General features: G+C 46.5%; 1 protein-coding gene across 5 annotated transcripts in view; it reads right to left on the minus strand.

The window, feature by feature from the left end:
- Positions 1 to 4,133: 4,133 nt before the first annotated feature.
- The window catches only part of ANXA9 (annexin A9), a 281,466-nt gene continuing 266,976 nt past the window's right edge, over positions 4,134 to 18,623 (minus strand). For all 5 annotated transcript variants that reach the window (XM_086947452.1, XM_086947448.1, XM_086947450.1 and 2 more), the window contains 2 exons: positions 5,924 to 6,046; positions 4,134 to 5,227 (listed from right to left, as the gene is read on the minus strand). In XM_086947452.1, the coding sequence (XP_086803578.1) occupies positions 5,165 to 5,227; positions 5,924 to 6,046 (186 nt within the window). In that variant the 3' untranslated portion in view covers positions 4,134 to 5,164. The remainder of the gene's footprint in view (positions 5,228 to 5,923; positions 6,047 to 18,623) is intronic.

Genomic DNA, 18,623 nt, shown 5'->3' on the forward strand with positions numbered 1-18,623 from the left:
CAGAGATTCGAGCTGCTCCCTCGTGAAGATGCAGAACTCTGAGACTGCCATTAAAGCAGGAGCAGCAGGTAGTAAGGACTGCAAATAGAGGGGATGATTCAGAAGAAGGGTAGGTGTGGGGTAGTAAACCATAATGTGGCTACATACACGAAGTCCAGTAATTTAAAAAAGAACTATTCAATTAGGCGTCAAGAGGAAGCTTGCTCGGGGTTCTATAGATCCATCTGTGCCAAAACGTCAGGACGGCAGGTGTCCCAAGATGTAATATTCTAACAGTGTCTCAATTATTGCGGTTTGCTTAATATTAAGGGTTCATTTTTCGGTCTAGTTCAAATGAATTTGCCTCACAGATTTTGGGACTTTTGGTCACAGCGTCTTTTTGTAATGAAGCAACACAATATTTACCAATGGGGTTTAGCTGTCCCCAAAATTTCCCAACTACACTCAGTCATGCTGCGTTAGCTTTAGGAATAACTTTGTATATTGTACAGCATAAGTCTCTTAAGGTGATGTCCTTAGTATTTAATTTATGCTCTAGGGGAATCTGAAATGTCAAAAGACCCAAAGGAAACCATTGAAAGGGCCTACATTCACTTTTGATTTGTGCTCCTCTATCTACAAATTAAAATGTTTCATTTTTGGTCAGTCGTCTTACGAGTTTCTGGTTGCTTCACTACTCAAGAGATTTTGAGAGTGGTTTATAGAAGGGACGCTTTCAGATAAACTGGCTTTTGTGGTATTATACTTGTAATTGTTACCTATTTAACATGTCGCTTTGCTTGATATATTAGCAAATCTCACGTTTCAGTGGCCTTTGTTGCAAATTATTTTCCTCAGGGTATGTGGTTAGTCTCAACCCTGCTTAGCTGAAGTTATCGGACAGGTTTTTGTTGGAGTTAGTTGCTTTTTACTTGAAAGGTCTGCCAGAGGTCATAGCTCTGACTCATTCTGCACTCACAAGAAATTATGCGCGAATGCTGGTTGACGTGGCTGCTATAGAAAGGTATGACGTGCCTTCACTGGGCTTTCTGTCTCGAACAACCAGTTCTAGCAAATGTTTCTGAAGGCCCCATAGCGAATGGAAGGTTGGCACAAGATCTTGGGAACATGGGCCATTTTGTGCTCTGCTCATAATAACCTTTACACAAAAATAGAAATAGTTCTGTAGCTAGAGTCGAAGGTTGGCTGAAGGCCAAATGGACACTGCATGTAACCGGGAAGAGCATTAGATGGGAACGGTTTAAGCCGCACTTTGCCAGAAGCATAACCTCCCTTCATTTAGATGACGTTTTAGCTTATCTTTAATCTTTACATACCTCCTGTTTTTAAACTTCTTCAGTCTTCAAAATATTGTGCAATGTAATGGCTTCATACACACACCACATTTTTTTTAAAGTCTTACAACCATCAAAAGTTTAATCTGAAATCTTTCTACTTGGGGACATTGACATGAATCTAGGAGAAGTGGGTGGCTGTAAAGTCCTCCAACAGTTTTCGGTCATTCGTTTCACTATCATAAATTTGTATTGGGTTTATGTTAGTGCCATGTATGTTTGCACCTGTTGTGTTTTTTTTGTTGGGGCCTAAGAAATTCCAATCTGTGACTTTGTTTTCCGAGGAGGTATAAGCTCTTATTCCCTACAAATTTTTTTTTGCAGAGGTGTTACCTTTATTATGTGAGAATGACAGTTTGTGAGTTTTAGCATGTCGGTGGATCATTAAGTGTTGCTCTCTACAGGTTGTTGAACAAGATGACCAGTGTTTCATTTAGCGACTGACTTAATGTGCACATACATAGAAATGTTACCGTCGGGTTTGTGCTATTGCCAAATAAGTTGTGCTAAGTGTAAAATTCTAATTGGGATCTCTGGGATGGTTGAACCCACCATCTGGTAGGAGTGTGTATTATACCCTTCTGTTGTCCCTGCATGTGGATAATCGAAGTTCTTACTGGTGCTGAGTGTGCCATGTTTATGATCTCGCCAGTCATGGTTTCAGGATTAATCTCCCACTGGTCCTGTCCATGCCAAAGTACCTGCTGCTGCCACCGCTAGACATTGTGTTTACCCTGTGTCTTCTCCACTGGGGTACGAGTAGATTAACTCATGGTGTGGTTGCAGTCCCTGGAGGGACATCCACCGAAAGCCTCTATTGGATTCTGGGTTGGCATCTGTGTATTTCTTTATACTTGCCTAAATAAATGAGATTGTTATTCCGCTATGTTTTATAGTGTTTGCAAAACATTATAAACCCAAATAAGTGATTAGTTGCTGGTGAGCAGGGGATAATGCAAAACCTGAAAGTGCCCATGTTCTGTTAAATACACACACCACAAGTCCCTGTTGCACTATTCGGACATCACTGATGTCATCCAGAGCGTATTTAATGACCGTATTGTAGCATGAAACGCCTTATCGAATGCCTCTCATCTCACCTTTACTAGGTTTCTCTATGTTCTTCTATTGCTTATATTGTCTAGTTCTCTTATTCCCGACTTTGTTTTACATTTCTTTTTGCCCACACTGTAAGCAACTTTATTTCAGGCTGATACTGTCAGGGGGCGTCTTTCTAAACACAGAAGGGGTACATATGAGGCAACTTAATGTGCTTTCATCGGGAGCGGCAACTCCAGAATCAGTAGACTGAGGGATTATCCAGCACGGGAAATGCTTATTGTTTCTGAGCCTTGCAAGCAAATCGGTATCTTTTGCCTTCTCTCATGCATGTGTGTAGTCTGCCACAAACATTGGAGGAGTGTCTGCTACATCCCTTGCCCAGCCAGTTTTTTGAAACCATTAATCATTTCTAAATCAGTGCCAACCCTACAATTAAGCGGAAATGGCAGCTAAGGCCAAAGAGCTTCTGAAACTTGTTTCGAAGCAACTAGTAGAAACATTGGATTAATCATTCGCTAAATACAGGTGCCGGCCAGGGAACTGACAGTCTGTACTTTCTTGCCCAGAACTGAGTGTAACCGAAGATATTGAATAACATTCGAGAACTACAATGTGGATTGTGTGTGGACAAGTGTTAGGTCTAAACATGTCCCTATAGAAAAATAACGGAAATAAAATTGTATATGATCATTTAAACCACAGTATAGAAATTTTGAAATTAAAATCTTCAAAAAAGAATACAAATATTCTAAATACGGAATTTGAATACAAAAAATTAAAATCTCGTTTGGAGTGCACGTGTTGCATGCAATTTCGACATGAACATTTGGATGTGAAACAAATAAGAATATTTGCTATAGATATATAATGTACTCTTTCAAACCAAAATATGAAATTGATTGTAAATACAGAGCACATTTTCACAGTTGTGTGATTTCCTGTGAAGCGCTTTGATCTTCGGCACAGCCCAGTCTCCAAGCTAATCATCTGTGTGTTTATGGCACATCTTTCTAAGCCCTAAAAGTTTTTTGTTTTTTTATGTGGAGCATCTAGATTTATTCAGCATGTTTCCAAGAAGATGCTTTGTTCTCATTTTACTTGTGAGTCCTTTTTCAAATGGTGTTTGGCTTCCAAAGTCTGCCTCAGATCACAGGAAGCACGAAATCAAAAAAATTAAAAGCACATATGAAGTACACCTTAATTAGCATGAACATTAAGGTCTCGATTAGATGCTGCCTAATTGGGACTAGTTACATACCTGAGTGAGTAGAGTCCCACTCGGTCTCTGTTTCCACTGTTGACGAAATGAGGACCACCATGGAACTAGAAAGGCCGGGCATTGATTGGGGAATCAAGAAACATTCCATTAAGTACGTGCTTTTGGAATATCCAATAAGAAGCGACCAAGAATAGTAATATCGTATCTCGATCCATGGAGGTCCCTCTCTACAGGAAAGAAGTGTATGTATTTATCAGACTACAACTGATTATGTTAATCATAAGAAATCTCTGGTTCTGTGACCATCAACATAAAATAGAAAGCATTCTTAAGTTAACTTCAACTATTTCTTTACACTTGTTAATAAGGGTTCCCTTTAATTTGTCACCTTGCTGCTAAGTCGGCCAACGTTCTCAGTGAACAAGACTTTAAACAACTTTTGAGAGAAAAATATATCATTCCTTGGATGTTGATTTTTGAGCTCCATTACCGAAGCTCAGCACCACTTGGAAATAATTAAAATTAATAATTCATTAGTTTAATCATTTGGAACATGCAGATATTTTCTTAATAAAAGGAATAACAGTAAGTAAAAATTACCTATAGCTGATTCGCATCTGGAAAGTAAAATGTATACAAAGCTAAAGATAGGTTTACATTTCTGATATCATGGCAGCATTAACATCATTTAACATTCCACATTCATTCATACCAGTATGGCAAAACAAAAATGCATAAGAGTACTTTTGGATAAAAAAAAAATAAGAATTGATAATGCCCTACGTAAGAATACGTTGAATAGTGTTGATGCTCCTAATACAAATGGTGGGTGCAGTATTCCCAACAGATTTAATATGGCATACAGTAAGTAATCAAGAGACCTTATTAACGAAAAGTGTGTATTTTTTCATTGATTTATTTCCGCCTACACAGATACAAAATATTCATGTTTAAAAGTTCCCCTAACTGTTCATTTTTCAATAAAATAAATTTTTTTTTTTTACTCCCAAGTTCCTAAAGTTGATGGTAGAATACCCCCTCCCTAATGATAACAATCTTATTTAAAGCTTGGCTATAGTTTGTGCATTTTTTGGCTGCCCCTTAATCCGGTTTAGCCAACTATGCAGTTAAGTGTCAGTGGGAGCCCTTCCTGTGTCCATGACGTGGGGTATTAATGGATCCTCCAGAATATGTTAGCCATAAAGAGCTAATCATTGTTCCACTTCTTCCATTATGTTCTTGATCAGTTTGTTGTCTCCAACTTACTCATACCGATATGTTTTTGATAGCTGGGCTGTCCTGAAGTCGACGATGTTCCAGACCTAGAGGCAACTGGAATTAATTCTTCTGCGTCTGATCGCGGACTCAATTGTGAAACGCTGTATTTTCTGCCACCGATGCCGATGCAGCTTGCACCAGACCGACTCCCATTGGATTTTAGCACCTGAGAAATGTCACTTGACTTAACCATGCTGGCTGGTCGGGGTGTTTGCAAATGGACTAACTTCAGGCTATGGTAACCGCATGTGAGGCAGGAAAGTACCTGGACTCAAAGATCTTCTGCTCTGCACAGAGAGAGTAGAGCAGTAAGGTAGTCACCGGTAATATTACTCTGAAACAAAAAAAAGCTAGATTTAGTTTGTGGAAGTCTCAATGGCCTGGGCCTTTTGTCTGGAGTCAAACATCATGCCTCACAGCAGTATCTGGTTTTAACCAAAGTGCTCATGAGACCATGGCCTTTGTACCGGCAAGCAATAGGGAACACGCATAGCCTGCAACCAAAAACTACCCATCTGTTGCTATAAGTAGTAATAAGCCATCCTTAGCTGAGGGCATTATGGGGCACTTGAACCATGAAAATGAGAGCTTTTAGGATGCAAGTCTTGCTGCGGTCACTATAGATATTTATCCATCACTGATACACCTGTCATGTCTACGAGCTTAAAGAGGTATGCAAACCCCAAAGACTGGTAACCAGAGATAAAAAAACAACAACATATGGCTGGCTTTTCCAACCACAAAAGGTGATCAGAAGATACTAACTAAGTACTCCAGCTGAATAAAGTACACTGCAGGAGCATCTATAAATGAGTCCCAAGGAATCACCTCTACAGAGCGTAAAGAATCAAAAAGCAAGGGGGTTCCACTACAGAGTTCGGTCCTCAGACAGGCTCTATATTGAGGTACAATTAATACCGCAGATGCCCCTTCTCTGACACAAATAAGAATATATTGGCTGTTCTTCCCTATGCCATTCTAAAGACAAACTGGATTTATGAGATAGCAATAGAAAAGGAGAGACACTGACCTGTAGCATAGAATACAAGGACTTTCCATACTTCTTCCTGAACTCCGCCCTGATGCTTAGAAGGTCTGTTTCACTCCGCGAGATCATGATCCTGTTCAGAATACTCTCTTTGGTTCCAAGTCCCTGAACACAGAAGGAATGAATTCAGAAATTTTTAACATGTCGAACGTAGCAGATTCCCTAACTCATTCACCAGAAAGACTTTCGTAAAGCAAGAAGACATTGACAGGACAGGAAACCATTAAGTTAGACTAAAGAAGGGTCAGTTCCGTGCCAGATTTCGGCAACATACACCTGGAATAAATGTTGTAACCCTCCGAAGTAGGACTAATTTACATAGTCACACGTTATCCTTAAATATGGCATGGATCTGGCCACCCAGGGACTTAATTTGACACCCCTTACATGCACACCAAACAAAACAATAGTGAATTGTCTTAAGAAGAAAACAGTTCTGTGCAGTAAAGAGAATATAATAATGCTGGTAAAGTGACACGGAAAATAATGCAACGTGGGCAACACAGTTTCTGCTGCAACAGGTCAAACAACAGGTGAGGAGGGGGAAAACTGGAATTTTGTTGTGGGGGTTTGTCGCTCTACCCCATCCCTCCACTAGCCCCTCTTTTTAGGTTTCGCTGGGGGACGGAGCCTTTAGGCTCCGCCTCCAGAGAAATCTGTAGTTTCTAGTATGGGTGACTTGAACACGCCCCTCTGCTTCATTGGCTAGCTCCATAAATGGAGGCTAGCCATTGGAACAGAGAGGCGTCCGTCATGGCCGGAGGAGACTCGGGGGCGTTCCCGAGAATCTTTGGCTTTTGCCGACGTCACCCGACGTCAGCCGAAAGCCTGGAACGCCCCCGAGTCTGTTCCGGCATTGCCGGCACTTCTGCGTCTCTCCTCCCCCCTTTCCCGCCCCCTGGGTTTATTTTCGTCATTCGACCACGCCCCTCCTCGCCCACCCGGCATCTGGACCGTTTTGTGGCGGACTTGTGGGCCGATCGAGTGCCCACCTCGATTGATGGTTATCTTTAAAGAGCCGGTGCCCACCCGGCATTTGCCCGATAAAATCAGCCCCCGCCTGCCTGCCTAAGGAGAAGGGCCGCTGCGCTGCCCGCAGCGACCCGGAAGTGGTTGGCCGGAAGTGCCCGCCCCCGCAGCCCGGGGGGAAGAAAGAAGAAGCCTGGCGGCCGGTTTGCAGGGCTCCCGTGATGCGAGGGAGCCCTGCTGCATCTAGGAGAGCCCAGGAGGAGAGGAACCCCGCCCGCGGCCCCAAAGCGACCGCCGGAGTGCTGCAGGGAGCAAGGCTCCCGTGTGAGGAGGTTAGCCCCGCCCGCCAGAAGACAGCCGGTGAGTGCAGGTGCTTTCAAAGAGAGGGGGGGGGGGCTGTACTTGTAAATGCTTGTGCGCATAGCCCGGCGCCCCGGGCGTGGTGGTGAGGCCCGCTCTGCTGACACCGCCTCTTGGTTACAGCGCGGCGCCCTCCCCCCTGGCATCTCCAATGTGACCGGTCCCAAGCCCCGAAGTGCAGTCAGCAGAGGGCAGCCTGGCATGAAGGCCTCCGCACGTCTAGTTTAATTCATCCTGCCTCGCCCTCCTTGTTCCCACAAGTCTTCCCTTCTGACCCTCTGATACTGCCCGTCTCCTCCCGAGACCCGCCTCGTCTTCATTGCCTCACGCCTCCGGGGTGCCCCCAGCCCACCTCAGTTCCACCCACCCGTCCTCTGTTCCACCACCTCTGCCTTGATTACAATCACCCTCCCTCTGCTCCTGCCTTGGTTCCACCCACATGGTTTCACCACCCTTCTTTGCTGTGGTCTCGATTCCACCTACACTGCCGGGGTTGCACCCACCTTTCCTTGCCTCCACCCTACCTCGGTTTTGCTACTGCTATTTGTCAAATGAGATGTAGGTCTATCTAGCAAGTGAAAGTAGATTCCCTTGCCCTCCATTTAACCTTTGCCTTCGATAATCAGACACGAGGGTTGAGATTTCAAAGGAGTCTAAGTAGATAATAAGGTGATTAAATGTATGGAGTAGATGCATGTTTATGGGAGTTGTACATAAAAGGGATGCCAAGGAGATATGCAATGGTGCTCCTGAAACAATTTTATTTATAATTTGTGCCACATAGGTTCACCCATTTACTGATTGTTCACTTGGAACCTTGCTTTCTGTTATCTAAATATTTTTTTTACACTGGTCTAGTTTTTAGGTCTCGCCTGTCGATGCGCATCGAGCAAGCGAGACTATTGCGACTTATCCACTCTTTATCTACACTGCAAGGAATCGTGGCGATTCCTTGCAGTGCCCGTGACTTTTAAGGTCAATGCGCATGCGCATTGAGCTTATGCGCATGCGCATTGACCTTAAAAGCGCGTGCACGTCCGTCTTTGTTTACCCGCTCCGCCCCCTCCCGCCGTGTCGCATTTCTCCTCCCCCTCCCCTCTCTTCCTTCCGTCTAACGCCGTCTGCAAGCCTATTTTGTGTGCTCAATCCCCCCCCGCGCCTCGCACCAGACTCCCCCGCCGCTCGCCATATGCTCGCTCGTTCCCTCCCACTGGCAGCCTGCGGCCACTGCTGAGAAGCTTGTTTTAACTTTGACTACCATTCGCTCAGCCTGCACGCTCCCTATGATCCTTGAAGGGACAGTGTATACAGATCCGCCTCTCAGTCTTGCTCGCCTTCAACATTCATCCCCTCCCCCACCACAGAGCGCGTCTCGCGGCTGCATGTCTTGTTCCTCCTGACTTCCACTTTACCTCTCCCAGTCCACAGATTGCATGCAGTGATTGCGGAGTCATGAAATGCATGCTACTTTGATCTATGACCTTTTTGAGGTGCTAATCAGGTCCCTTTTATCATTATACCTTGCTCATTAATCATATTTCCTGCCGCCCGTCAGGCTGCCAGAGGCCCCAGGCACGGTCTCCTGCTACGGTGTGCGCGCTTTCACTTTCTTTTTTGTCCTGAGTTTCGCCTCTCCTGGCAGGACACGCAAGCACACCACCAGGTAGGTTTGTCTGCGTGCAGAGACGCGGAGGCGAGGGGCAGTACATGCTGAAAGCGGTCGCCCATTATTTATTTTCATTTTCGTTACTGTGGTTACAATCTCGTCAACAACGTGGGTGCCGCAATTGAATCAAAAGTAAAGAAATAGGGGGAACATTGATTTCTATTTATTTACTTTTGATACAATTACAGCACCCCGCGCGGGTGACTTGATTGTAACAAAAAGTTATAAACTTATTTTCGTTTTCATTACTTTTGTTACAATCGCATCACCCGTGCGAATGCTGTGATTGTAACAAAAGTACATAATTACTGCTGCTGGGCGGGGCTGCTGTCCTTAGGCCCAGCAGCTTAGTCGGAATTTGCAACCCCATTTAGTGCACATGTCAGACAGAGCTGGACTGAGCCTCAAGTCCTACTCGCTTCTGTATGAAGGCTCCTAGCTCCTGGCCCCCTGCTCTTCTTCTTAGCATTTCTTACAAGGTTTTTGGCGTTCAAGTAAACTCAGACCTTTATGAATGCATCAGGGTTGGTGCTCTCCACCCTCTACCATTTTACCTACTCTCCCATCCATGTGCTAGTGCGCCCATCTCAAGGAGTCGGAGGGAGTGGTTTCTCTGCCGCTTCAGTGTGTCTATCATGGCTGGAGTCGGCGAATTCCGTGGGTGTGTTCTGTGTTTTTTTATTTTTTTTTAGATATTTTTAATCTGCCTATTCTGCTTTGCTTAAGGGTCAGTGAATTCCCTACAAGTATTCATCCTGTCCCGTCTTTAAGGAACCCATCCCTCTCTTGGTAGGCAGGGTTGCTCTGTGCCCACTTATGCCCCCCTCTTAAGTGGTGTAGGCTCCTTGTGACCCCCTTAGTCTATCTCTGCAGGGGTTCGGTAGAGGAGCGGCCCTTCTATCTCGAGGTCGGCTGAGTAACCCTCTGCCACATGAATCTGCCCACCTCTGTTGTCCGTGTAGTGCCTGCTCCTCCTCCGGTTTGCAGCACTGCACGCTCTCTTCATCCTCCTTTGGCGGTTGCTTGTCCTTGAAGGAATGACTTTGCTGATAACCCTGGATACTCTTTCTGTGGTTTTGCTTGAAAAGGTCCCCCAGCGATGCACCCCTCCCCCTCCACTCACCTGCCTCCCGGCAACAACTCAAACTTTGCTAGGCGGTGACAGACGATCTTAGAAACGGTTCAATAGTCACTTTTACGGCTACACACAAAGGGATTGTTCTATGCCGATCATATTTACTGGCCGTGCTGCTCCTGTGCACAGACCATGCAGTCCGTGGAGGATTTGGTGCTAGGAACAACGCATCGACTATTCTGTCCTTTTGCACAGGCCATCCAATCTGTGGTGAGCCGAAGGGCACCTCACCCAAGCAGTGCTGCCCTTGTGCACTGGAGGGTGGTGCAGAGTGTAGGACTGTACTTTTCTTGTACATAGGTCACATGGTCTACGTTTAAGGGTGGTAGGCCTGTGCACAGCAGTGACGAAACACAAAATGATGCCTTCTCCTGCTTCAAAGAATCACGCATTCCCAAAAGTGAGGCGGTCATTCCTTTTACATTAATCCACCTATATGATCTCTACAAAATACTACGTTTGCAACCTATCAATCTATCAAAGTTGTAACTTTTCAAGCATAGCCAATAGGTCCTGCCTTTGGGACCTTGTAAGTATTTAGCCTTGCAGCACATTATCCTGGGTGCCAGAGCATTTACTGTTCTTTATTGTGTAAAGTCCAGAACTGTGTTGTGTGAGCAGCAGTCACCGTTGGTATAACAACATAAACCTGAATTAAAGTATGCAATGATTTGTTAAACTTCATAAAGCACACTTGTGAAACCATTACTGAATGATGCCACCTCCTGTGATGTCATGTGTGGGGGGTGGGGCAAAGCGCGGTTGGTGTCACCTACACTACTCCTATGGTTTTGGTGAAGTAATGGTTGTACATAAAGGATGTTACTGTTGGAACTCGAGTGCTTTTTTGCAATTAAAATTAGTTGGAAAACGTAGGCCATGTTAGCTACATTGCTATGGACTCTATTTCTGTCTCACTCTCTCCTGCCCCTTCACTGTCTTGGCCTCTCCACTCTTCCTCTATTTCTGTCTGACTCTCTCCTGCCCCTTCCCTGTCTTGGCCTCTCAACTCTTCCTCTGTTTCCGTCTCACTCTCTCCTGCCCCTTCTCTGTCTTGGCCTCTCCACTCTTCCTCTGTTTCCGTCTCACTCGCTTCTGCCCCTTCACTGTCTTGGCCTCTCCACTCTTCCTCTATTTCTGTCTCACTCGCTCCTGCCCCTTCCCTGACTTGGCCTCTCCACTCTTCCTCTATGTTTGTCTCACTCTCTCCTACCCCTTCACTGTCTTGGCCTCTCCACTCTTCCTCTATGATTGTCTCAGTCTCTCCTGCCCCTTCACTGTCTTGGCCTCTCCACTCTTCCTCAGTTTCCGTCTCACTCTCTCCTGCCCCTTCACTGTCTTGGCCTCTCCACTCGTCCTCTATTTCTGTTTCACTCTCTCCTGCCCCTTCACTGTCTTGCTTCTGTTTATTGTATTTGCACAAATCTAATATCTTGGTCTATTCTTTTTCAATAATCAGGCATTTTTGTTTATTAGCTGTTTATGTTTTTGATGCCCCCTCCCCGCCGTGTCGCAGCCTACAGCAAGACTACGTCTCAGTCCGCCGCGAGCCATGCTCATCTACCGGGCTGCAGGCACACTGATCCTGCCAGTCATTCCCACAGGCCGGTCGCAGCTCCCTCGGTGCCGCCCGTCCTCCAGCTGCAGAGCACAGCGTCACAGGCGCTGACCGGCTCCACAGAGTGCCCGCCTGCACAGGAGCAGCTCACAGCCAGCGGCCTCCCACATCCTCTGCAGGGCGGTCCTTGCCGCTTCCATCTAGGCCGCGGGACAACGCCTGCTTCACATGTACGGTGGCAAGCCTATTTTGTGTGCTCAATCCCCTACGAAGCACAGGTCAGCTTCTCTAAATTCTAATTATTTTGTTTACTTTGATACTCGTAGAATACTTGATAAATATTTCTCTGGTAGACTCTGGTAAACTCTAGAAGATATTCTGTTCAACTGCGCATGAGCTCAGGAGAAGCTGAGCCTCCAGAGAGCACGCGCAGTTAATATTTATGAACTTTTACTCTGACAAGGTATCGGAACAGTCTTACTTGTATCTTCTGTAGGAAGACTCTAATTCTTGCTCGGAAAATCTTGCGACGCGTTTTTCTTATTTCCCTATCGAAACGCGACGTGAAGGAACACCTCCTATTCCTCAAAATGTTCAGGTGAAGTGCGCAGCTCTCAGCGCGCCTCACCGGTATCACATGAATCTTCCAATTGGGCTAGAACGCTGACCTGTTTTCTGTTATTGGACACTTTGCCGCCATGTTGGAATCCACCCTGCACCCAATGCTGTTTACAAAGTTTTGACAACGCAGCTACCACCATTCCTCTCTTTTCCTTCTGGACATTTTTCTTAGTATAAGACCTTTTAGCGGGGGACCTCAATCCCCTACGAAGCACAGGTCAGCTTCTCACCCTCAACCCCTCAACATCAACCCCTCACTCACCCTCACCCTCACTCACCCTCACTCACCCTCACCCTCCCTCACTCACCCTCACTCACCCTCACCCACCCTCACCCACTCTCACTCACCCTCACTCTCACTCACCCTCACTCTCACTCACTCTCACTCACCCTCACTCACCCTCACTCACCCTCACTCTCACTCACTCTCACTCACCCTCACCCTCACTCACACTCACCCTCACTCTCACTCACCCTCACTCACCCTCACTCTCACTCACTCACTCTCACTCACCCTCACTCACCCTCACTCTCACTCACTCTCACTCACTCTCACTCTCACTCTCACTCTCACTCTCACTCACCCTCACTCTCACTCACCCTCACTCTCACTCACCCTCACTCACCCTCACTCACCCTCACTCACCCTCACTCACCCTCACCCTCACTCACCCTCACTCACCCTCACCCTCCCTCACCCTCCCTCACTCACCCTCACCCTCCCTCACTCACCCTCACTCACCCTCACTCACCCTCACTCACCCTCACTCACCCTCACTCACCCTCACTCACCCTCACTCACCCTCACTCACCCTCACTCACCCTCACTCACCCTCACTCACCCTCACTCACTCTCACTCACCCTCACTCACTCTCACTCACCCTCACCCTCACTCACCCTCACTCACCCTCACTCACCCTCACTCTCACTCACCCTCACTCTCACTCACCCTCACTCTCACTCACCCTCACTCTCACTCACCCACCCTCACTCACCCTCACCCACCTTCACCCTCACTCACCCTCAACCCCTCACCCTCACTCACCCTCAACCCCTCACCCTCAACCCCTCACCCACACTCACCCCCACTCACCCTCACTCACACTCACCCACCCTCACTCACCCTCACCCTCACTCACCCTCACTCACCCTCACCCTCACTCACCCTCACCCTCACTCACCCTCAACCCCTCACCCTCACTCACCCTCAACCCCTCACCCACCCTCAACCCCTCACCCTCACTCACCCTCAACCCCTCACCCTCAACCCCTCACTCACCCTCAACCCCTCAGCCTCACCCTCACTCACCCTCAACCCCTCACCCTCACTCACCCTCACTCACCCTCAACCTCATGCTAAAGATTTACAAAAAAACCCATAAACAATTCTAAAAGCACTAACTCTAATGCTGCGAGACCTATTGCATTTCTAATGCTTGTTCCTTCAGGTATTTAATGAGTTACATTTTATTACGTATGTTAAATTTAGGGCAGATAATGTTTGCCATGTCAAATTATTTTACACTTTGCCCTACCGATTTTCAATACCACATGCCTGCCATGGAGTCAACATTTATCAGGTTTCTGCTTTACCCATGTTTCTATCCTTAGCGTTATTGCTTCTTTAAAAAATGTTCTCTTCTTCAGACAGCTTCTCTGATTTCGTAGCCTTTCTTAGACTGTATATACAGGGCGTTAGTATAACCGTAGGTCACGGGGAAGAAGTCTTGCATGCCTCCTTAGGTTTACATATGAAAGTAATTGTTTCTATCTCGTTGTTTAAAAAAAAAAAAAAAAATCTATCTATCTGTACTTCCACTCTTAATTGTAAATGGCCAGGATGTTTGATCAATTTACTGTACTAAAAAAGGTACTGCAGCTATCTAAGCATGCATGCTTGGCTTCAGTGACATTGTTTTGCAGCTTTTTGCGGCGATGTCGGCATAATTGTTGGCAGGTATAAAGCCTCTAAATTAATGTTAGCTTTACGACTAATGCATGTGCCCAGTAGCTGCAACCAACACGGTGCTGAATCTCAACATCGTACTTCTGTCGCTACCAGTTTTGTACAAAATGAATCATTTTAACTCTGCATTCTGTGAAAGGTGGTTTCTACTAGGATAAGTTTTGGTACTGTCACATGACTGATCAAGCCAATGTTTTACATTTGCCAGTAATTACGCTTAGCATATTGACTTGTAGATTGCAGTACCCTAGTGTATACAAATCCCAGATGAAAATTCCCCAGTTTGTTTACGAACTTTGCCACACAACAGTAATCTATCTATTAGAAACGAAACACTTTGCCACTCTTATTTTCTCCACTCTGATTTTTAGGTCGAGCCTAGACAGCTTGCAAGCGGCGTGTAGCTCTAGGTGTATGTGTGTCTCTAGGTGTGTGTGTGTGGAGCTCTGTGTGTGTGGATCTGAGTGTGTGTGGCTCAGGATGTGTGTGTGTGTGTGTGGCTCTGTGTGTGTATGTCTTTGTGTGGCTCTGGGTGTGTGTATGTGGCTCTAGGTGTGTATGTGTGTGTGGCTCTGTATGTGTGTGTATATGTGTGTGTAACTCTGGGTGTATGTATAACTTTATATGTGTGTGACTCTGGGTATGTATGTGTAGCTCTGTGTGTGCATCTGGGTGTGGCTCTGGGTGTGTTTGTAATCAGTGTGTATGTGTGTGGCTCTGGCTATATATGTGTAGCTCAAAGTGTGTATGTGTGTGTGGCTCTGGGGTGGTGTGTGTGTGGCTCTGGGGTGGTGTGTGTGTGGCTCTGGGGGGAGGTGTGTGTAGCTCTGGGAGGAGTGTGTGGCTTTGGGGGGGTGTGGCTCTAAGTGTGCATGTGTGACTAGGGAGTGCAGAGTGACTAGGGAGTGCAGATTGACTGGGGAGTGACTAAGGAGTGCTAGGAAATGACTAGAGAGTGCTAGGGAGTGCACAATGCTAAGAGGCGCGGAGGGACTAGGGAAGTTAGGGAGTGCACAATGCTAAGAGGTGCGGAGGGACTAGGGAAGCTAGGGAGTGCACAATGCTAAGAGGTGCGGAGGGACTAGGGAAGCTAGGAAGTGCACAGTGCTAGGGAGTGCTATGGAGTTCTAGAGACTCCAGAGATTAAGCTAATAACAATGTAAGTGACAATGCCATTTATTTATCTGTTTTCAAAACCAACACATAAATAAAAATGTTGTCATTAACAATGCCAATACCTCAAACTTTTCCAAAGGCGAAACCATTGCATTGAAAATGCTTGTTGACTACTAGATGCTGGTTTTCAACTCTGACAGTGCTCTGAAACCTGCTAACCATACGTCTGTGCCCTTTCCCCTAAATCAAGTTAAATATTAATTGTAACCCAATTGGCAAGGAATTTATCACCCCTATAAGTCCCTAGTAAATGGTACCTGTAGGGAGCCACTGGATGACCTGCGGATTAGCCTTCCTAACCCGGCAAGCTTTAAAGAGCTGCTGCAAACGCGTTCCTCAGCTACTAGATGGCTTCACTGAAGCTAGGGATGTTTGGTATCAAACATCTTGTATTGATAAACCCACACTGATGTCCGAGGTGGATTTACAAATACATGAACCCTGAGGGCACCTTAGAGGTGCTCCCTGACTGGTTTCTGCCAGCCTGCCACCCGAGACACTGTTCTCACCTCCTAGGGTGAGAGCCTTTGCCCTCGGGTGACCCAGAACAGAAGCCTGTCCAGTAAGAGGATGTCACACCCTCCCACAGGATGACCTGCTGATTAGCCTTCCTAAGCCGGCAAGCTTTAAAGAGCTGCTGCCTTTGAAATGTGAATCTAACTCCCCCTCACAGGAGAGGAAGCTGAGCTCCTTGTCCAAAATCCCTTTGGCAACTAGACATGTTGGAAAATTAGCTAGTCAGGTAGGTGTGCCAACCACCCCCAGGCTAGTACTACCCCTAAGGTAGGCCACACTGAGGTGGACACGGTTTTTCAAAATTAGCAATCTTTATGATGGCATACTTAGAAATTCTGGGACAGGGTTGTGTCCACTTCCAACAGGATATGGTCATATAGGAGACGTAGTGACCCCAAGGGTAAGTAGCCCATTGTCTACTACCCTACACTCCCTTAATGCCCCTAAATTGAATATTTAGGGGAGCCCCTAGCACCAGAAGAGCAAATCCTGATGAACTGAATAAAGAAGGCAGGTGAGAATAGTCACACAGCCAGAACAGAAGACCCAGCAACTGACTTAGTACCAACCCTGCCGGCCGGCCTGCCTGCCGTCTTTGCCTATTGCCCAAAAAGTCGACTTGTTATACAGCTGCTGAGTCCCCAAAACCCGAGAAACCTACCTGGTTTTTCCCAGGAACCAAGACCTCCAAAGGAACAGTGGAATTGTCCCCTGCATCCTTCAGACAGCAAAACAAAATAAAGAGGACTCCGGCCAGCCAAAACCTCATGCTGCCAAGCACCACTGCACCTGAACCCCCCAGCCTGTGTCGAAGTGGGCCAGCAGTGTCAGCATGGTCCCCAAGCCCTCGAGGTACCCAATACACTATGGAGCGACTTCTCATGCACTCCTTGACGTCACCTGTAGCCTCTGTTGGCAGGCCCTCTCAACCAGGAGTGTCGCTGGACAGAGAAACCAGACACCCCAAAGACCCTCCTCACACAGAAGCCCCGTCCAGAGAAGAAGAGGACCAAAGGTGTCCCCACATTCCCCAACATTACAAAAACCGAAGCCACTCTGTTTCACTGGACTGGTCACACAGTCCTCTCCTGCAGCTTCCTCCTACCGCAACCATTCTCCATTGGATAACATTTGGCATCTGACGCTGGTTTGCACCTCTGCACCTGGCTGCCCCAGTGCCGCTGGTAGTGTTCTGCTGATGCGGCCTTTGGCCTAGCCCACCACTCACCTTAACTGCTGGAGAAGGGTCCTGTAAGTTGCTGACAAGAACAGATAAACTGCATATGATTTTCCTCCCATAGGTTAACACTGCAGAACTCCGAAATCGACTTTTTGAACCGAAAAATATTTCTATTTAAAAACATTCTTACTTGAACAATTTTCTTCTGAGGTGTAAACATATATAAAGATACTTGCTATTTTTTTTAATTGGTGTGGATCTCCTTTTTGTCATGTGTCTCATTTATTGAACATTGTGTGTATTTTCAGATGTCTTACACTTGTTAGGCCCGAGGCAGCTCAATCACACTACCCCCTAACTGAGCACCTTGGAATTGCGATAGCAAGTACCCTGTCCACTCATAAGGGAACCGCTGGACTCTTTACACAATATATAATTTTTGATATGTAAATAGCCAGCTCCTACAGTACCCCTGGTACCTAGGGCATGGGTACTAAAGAGTGTCTCTAAGGGCTGCAGACAGACTGCGTGATGGTGCAGACTGCGTGATGGTGCAAACCATGAGGCAAAACACAACAAGGCACCCTCTCCATGTGCCATGCTTAAGTCACTGCATATAATATATTTAGGTCACCCCCTGCAGTAGGCCTTGTAACCCTAAGACCGTGTTCATAATATTACATGTGAAGGCATATCTGCATGAACAGCTATGCCCCTGTGCTGTCTAGGTCAATTGCTAGAGGGTTCAAGTGAACAGGATAGCCATCTTACGTACATGTACTGGGCACTGTTCACTACAAGTTCCCCAGCTACATGATGGCGTTGCTGAAACCTATGGAGTTTGGTATCAAACACCTTCTATTAATACATCTGTACTGTTGCCATTACAAGATTTATTATGGCAAGCACCCACAGGGCACCTTAAAGGTGCCCCCTGGAAAACCTACCACTGTCTAGTGTGCTGGCTGACTGGTATCGACAAGCCTGGCACCACTGACTAGTTTCTGACCCTCTCAGGCCAGAAACAATTCCTGCTGCCAAGGAATGTGTTCACCCCTCCTCCAGCTGGATGGCTAGTGATTTAGCATATCAAGGCCGGAGATTTTAAGGTCCCTGCCCCTTTGATATGCAACCCTGGCTTCCCCCAGAACTGGGAGTTGCCACCCCCTGCTTTGAGACACATTTGGCAACAGGACAGGTGGGAAATTTGCTATGCAGTAAGCATGTTGCACCACCAGGCTAGTCCCAACCCTAAGGTGGGCAACCTAATGTACTCCACAAAAGGATTCCACCATCTTGTTTTTGCTGAAATTAGGAACTCTGGGACAGGGTTATGCTGAATCTCCACAGGAAGTGGTCAAATAGGGGGTTGTAGTGACCCCAAGTTTAAGTAGCCCATTGGCTACTACCCTTCATTCCCCAAATTTGAGTATTTAGATGGCACCAGGAATTCAGATTTACTCGAGCAAAGAAGAACCGAAGTCTGCAAAAACTGAAGACTGGCTGTGGACTTGGCGCCAAACCCTGCCTGCTT

Source organism: Lissotriton vulgaris, chromosome 12 (assembly GCF_964263255.1).
Source record: "Lissotriton vulgaris chromosome 12, aLisVul1.2, whole genome shotgun sequence".
In the NCBI taxonomy this organism is placed as follows: Eukaryota; Metazoa; Chordata; class Amphibia; order Caudata; family Salamandridae; genus Lissotriton; species Lissotriton vulgaris.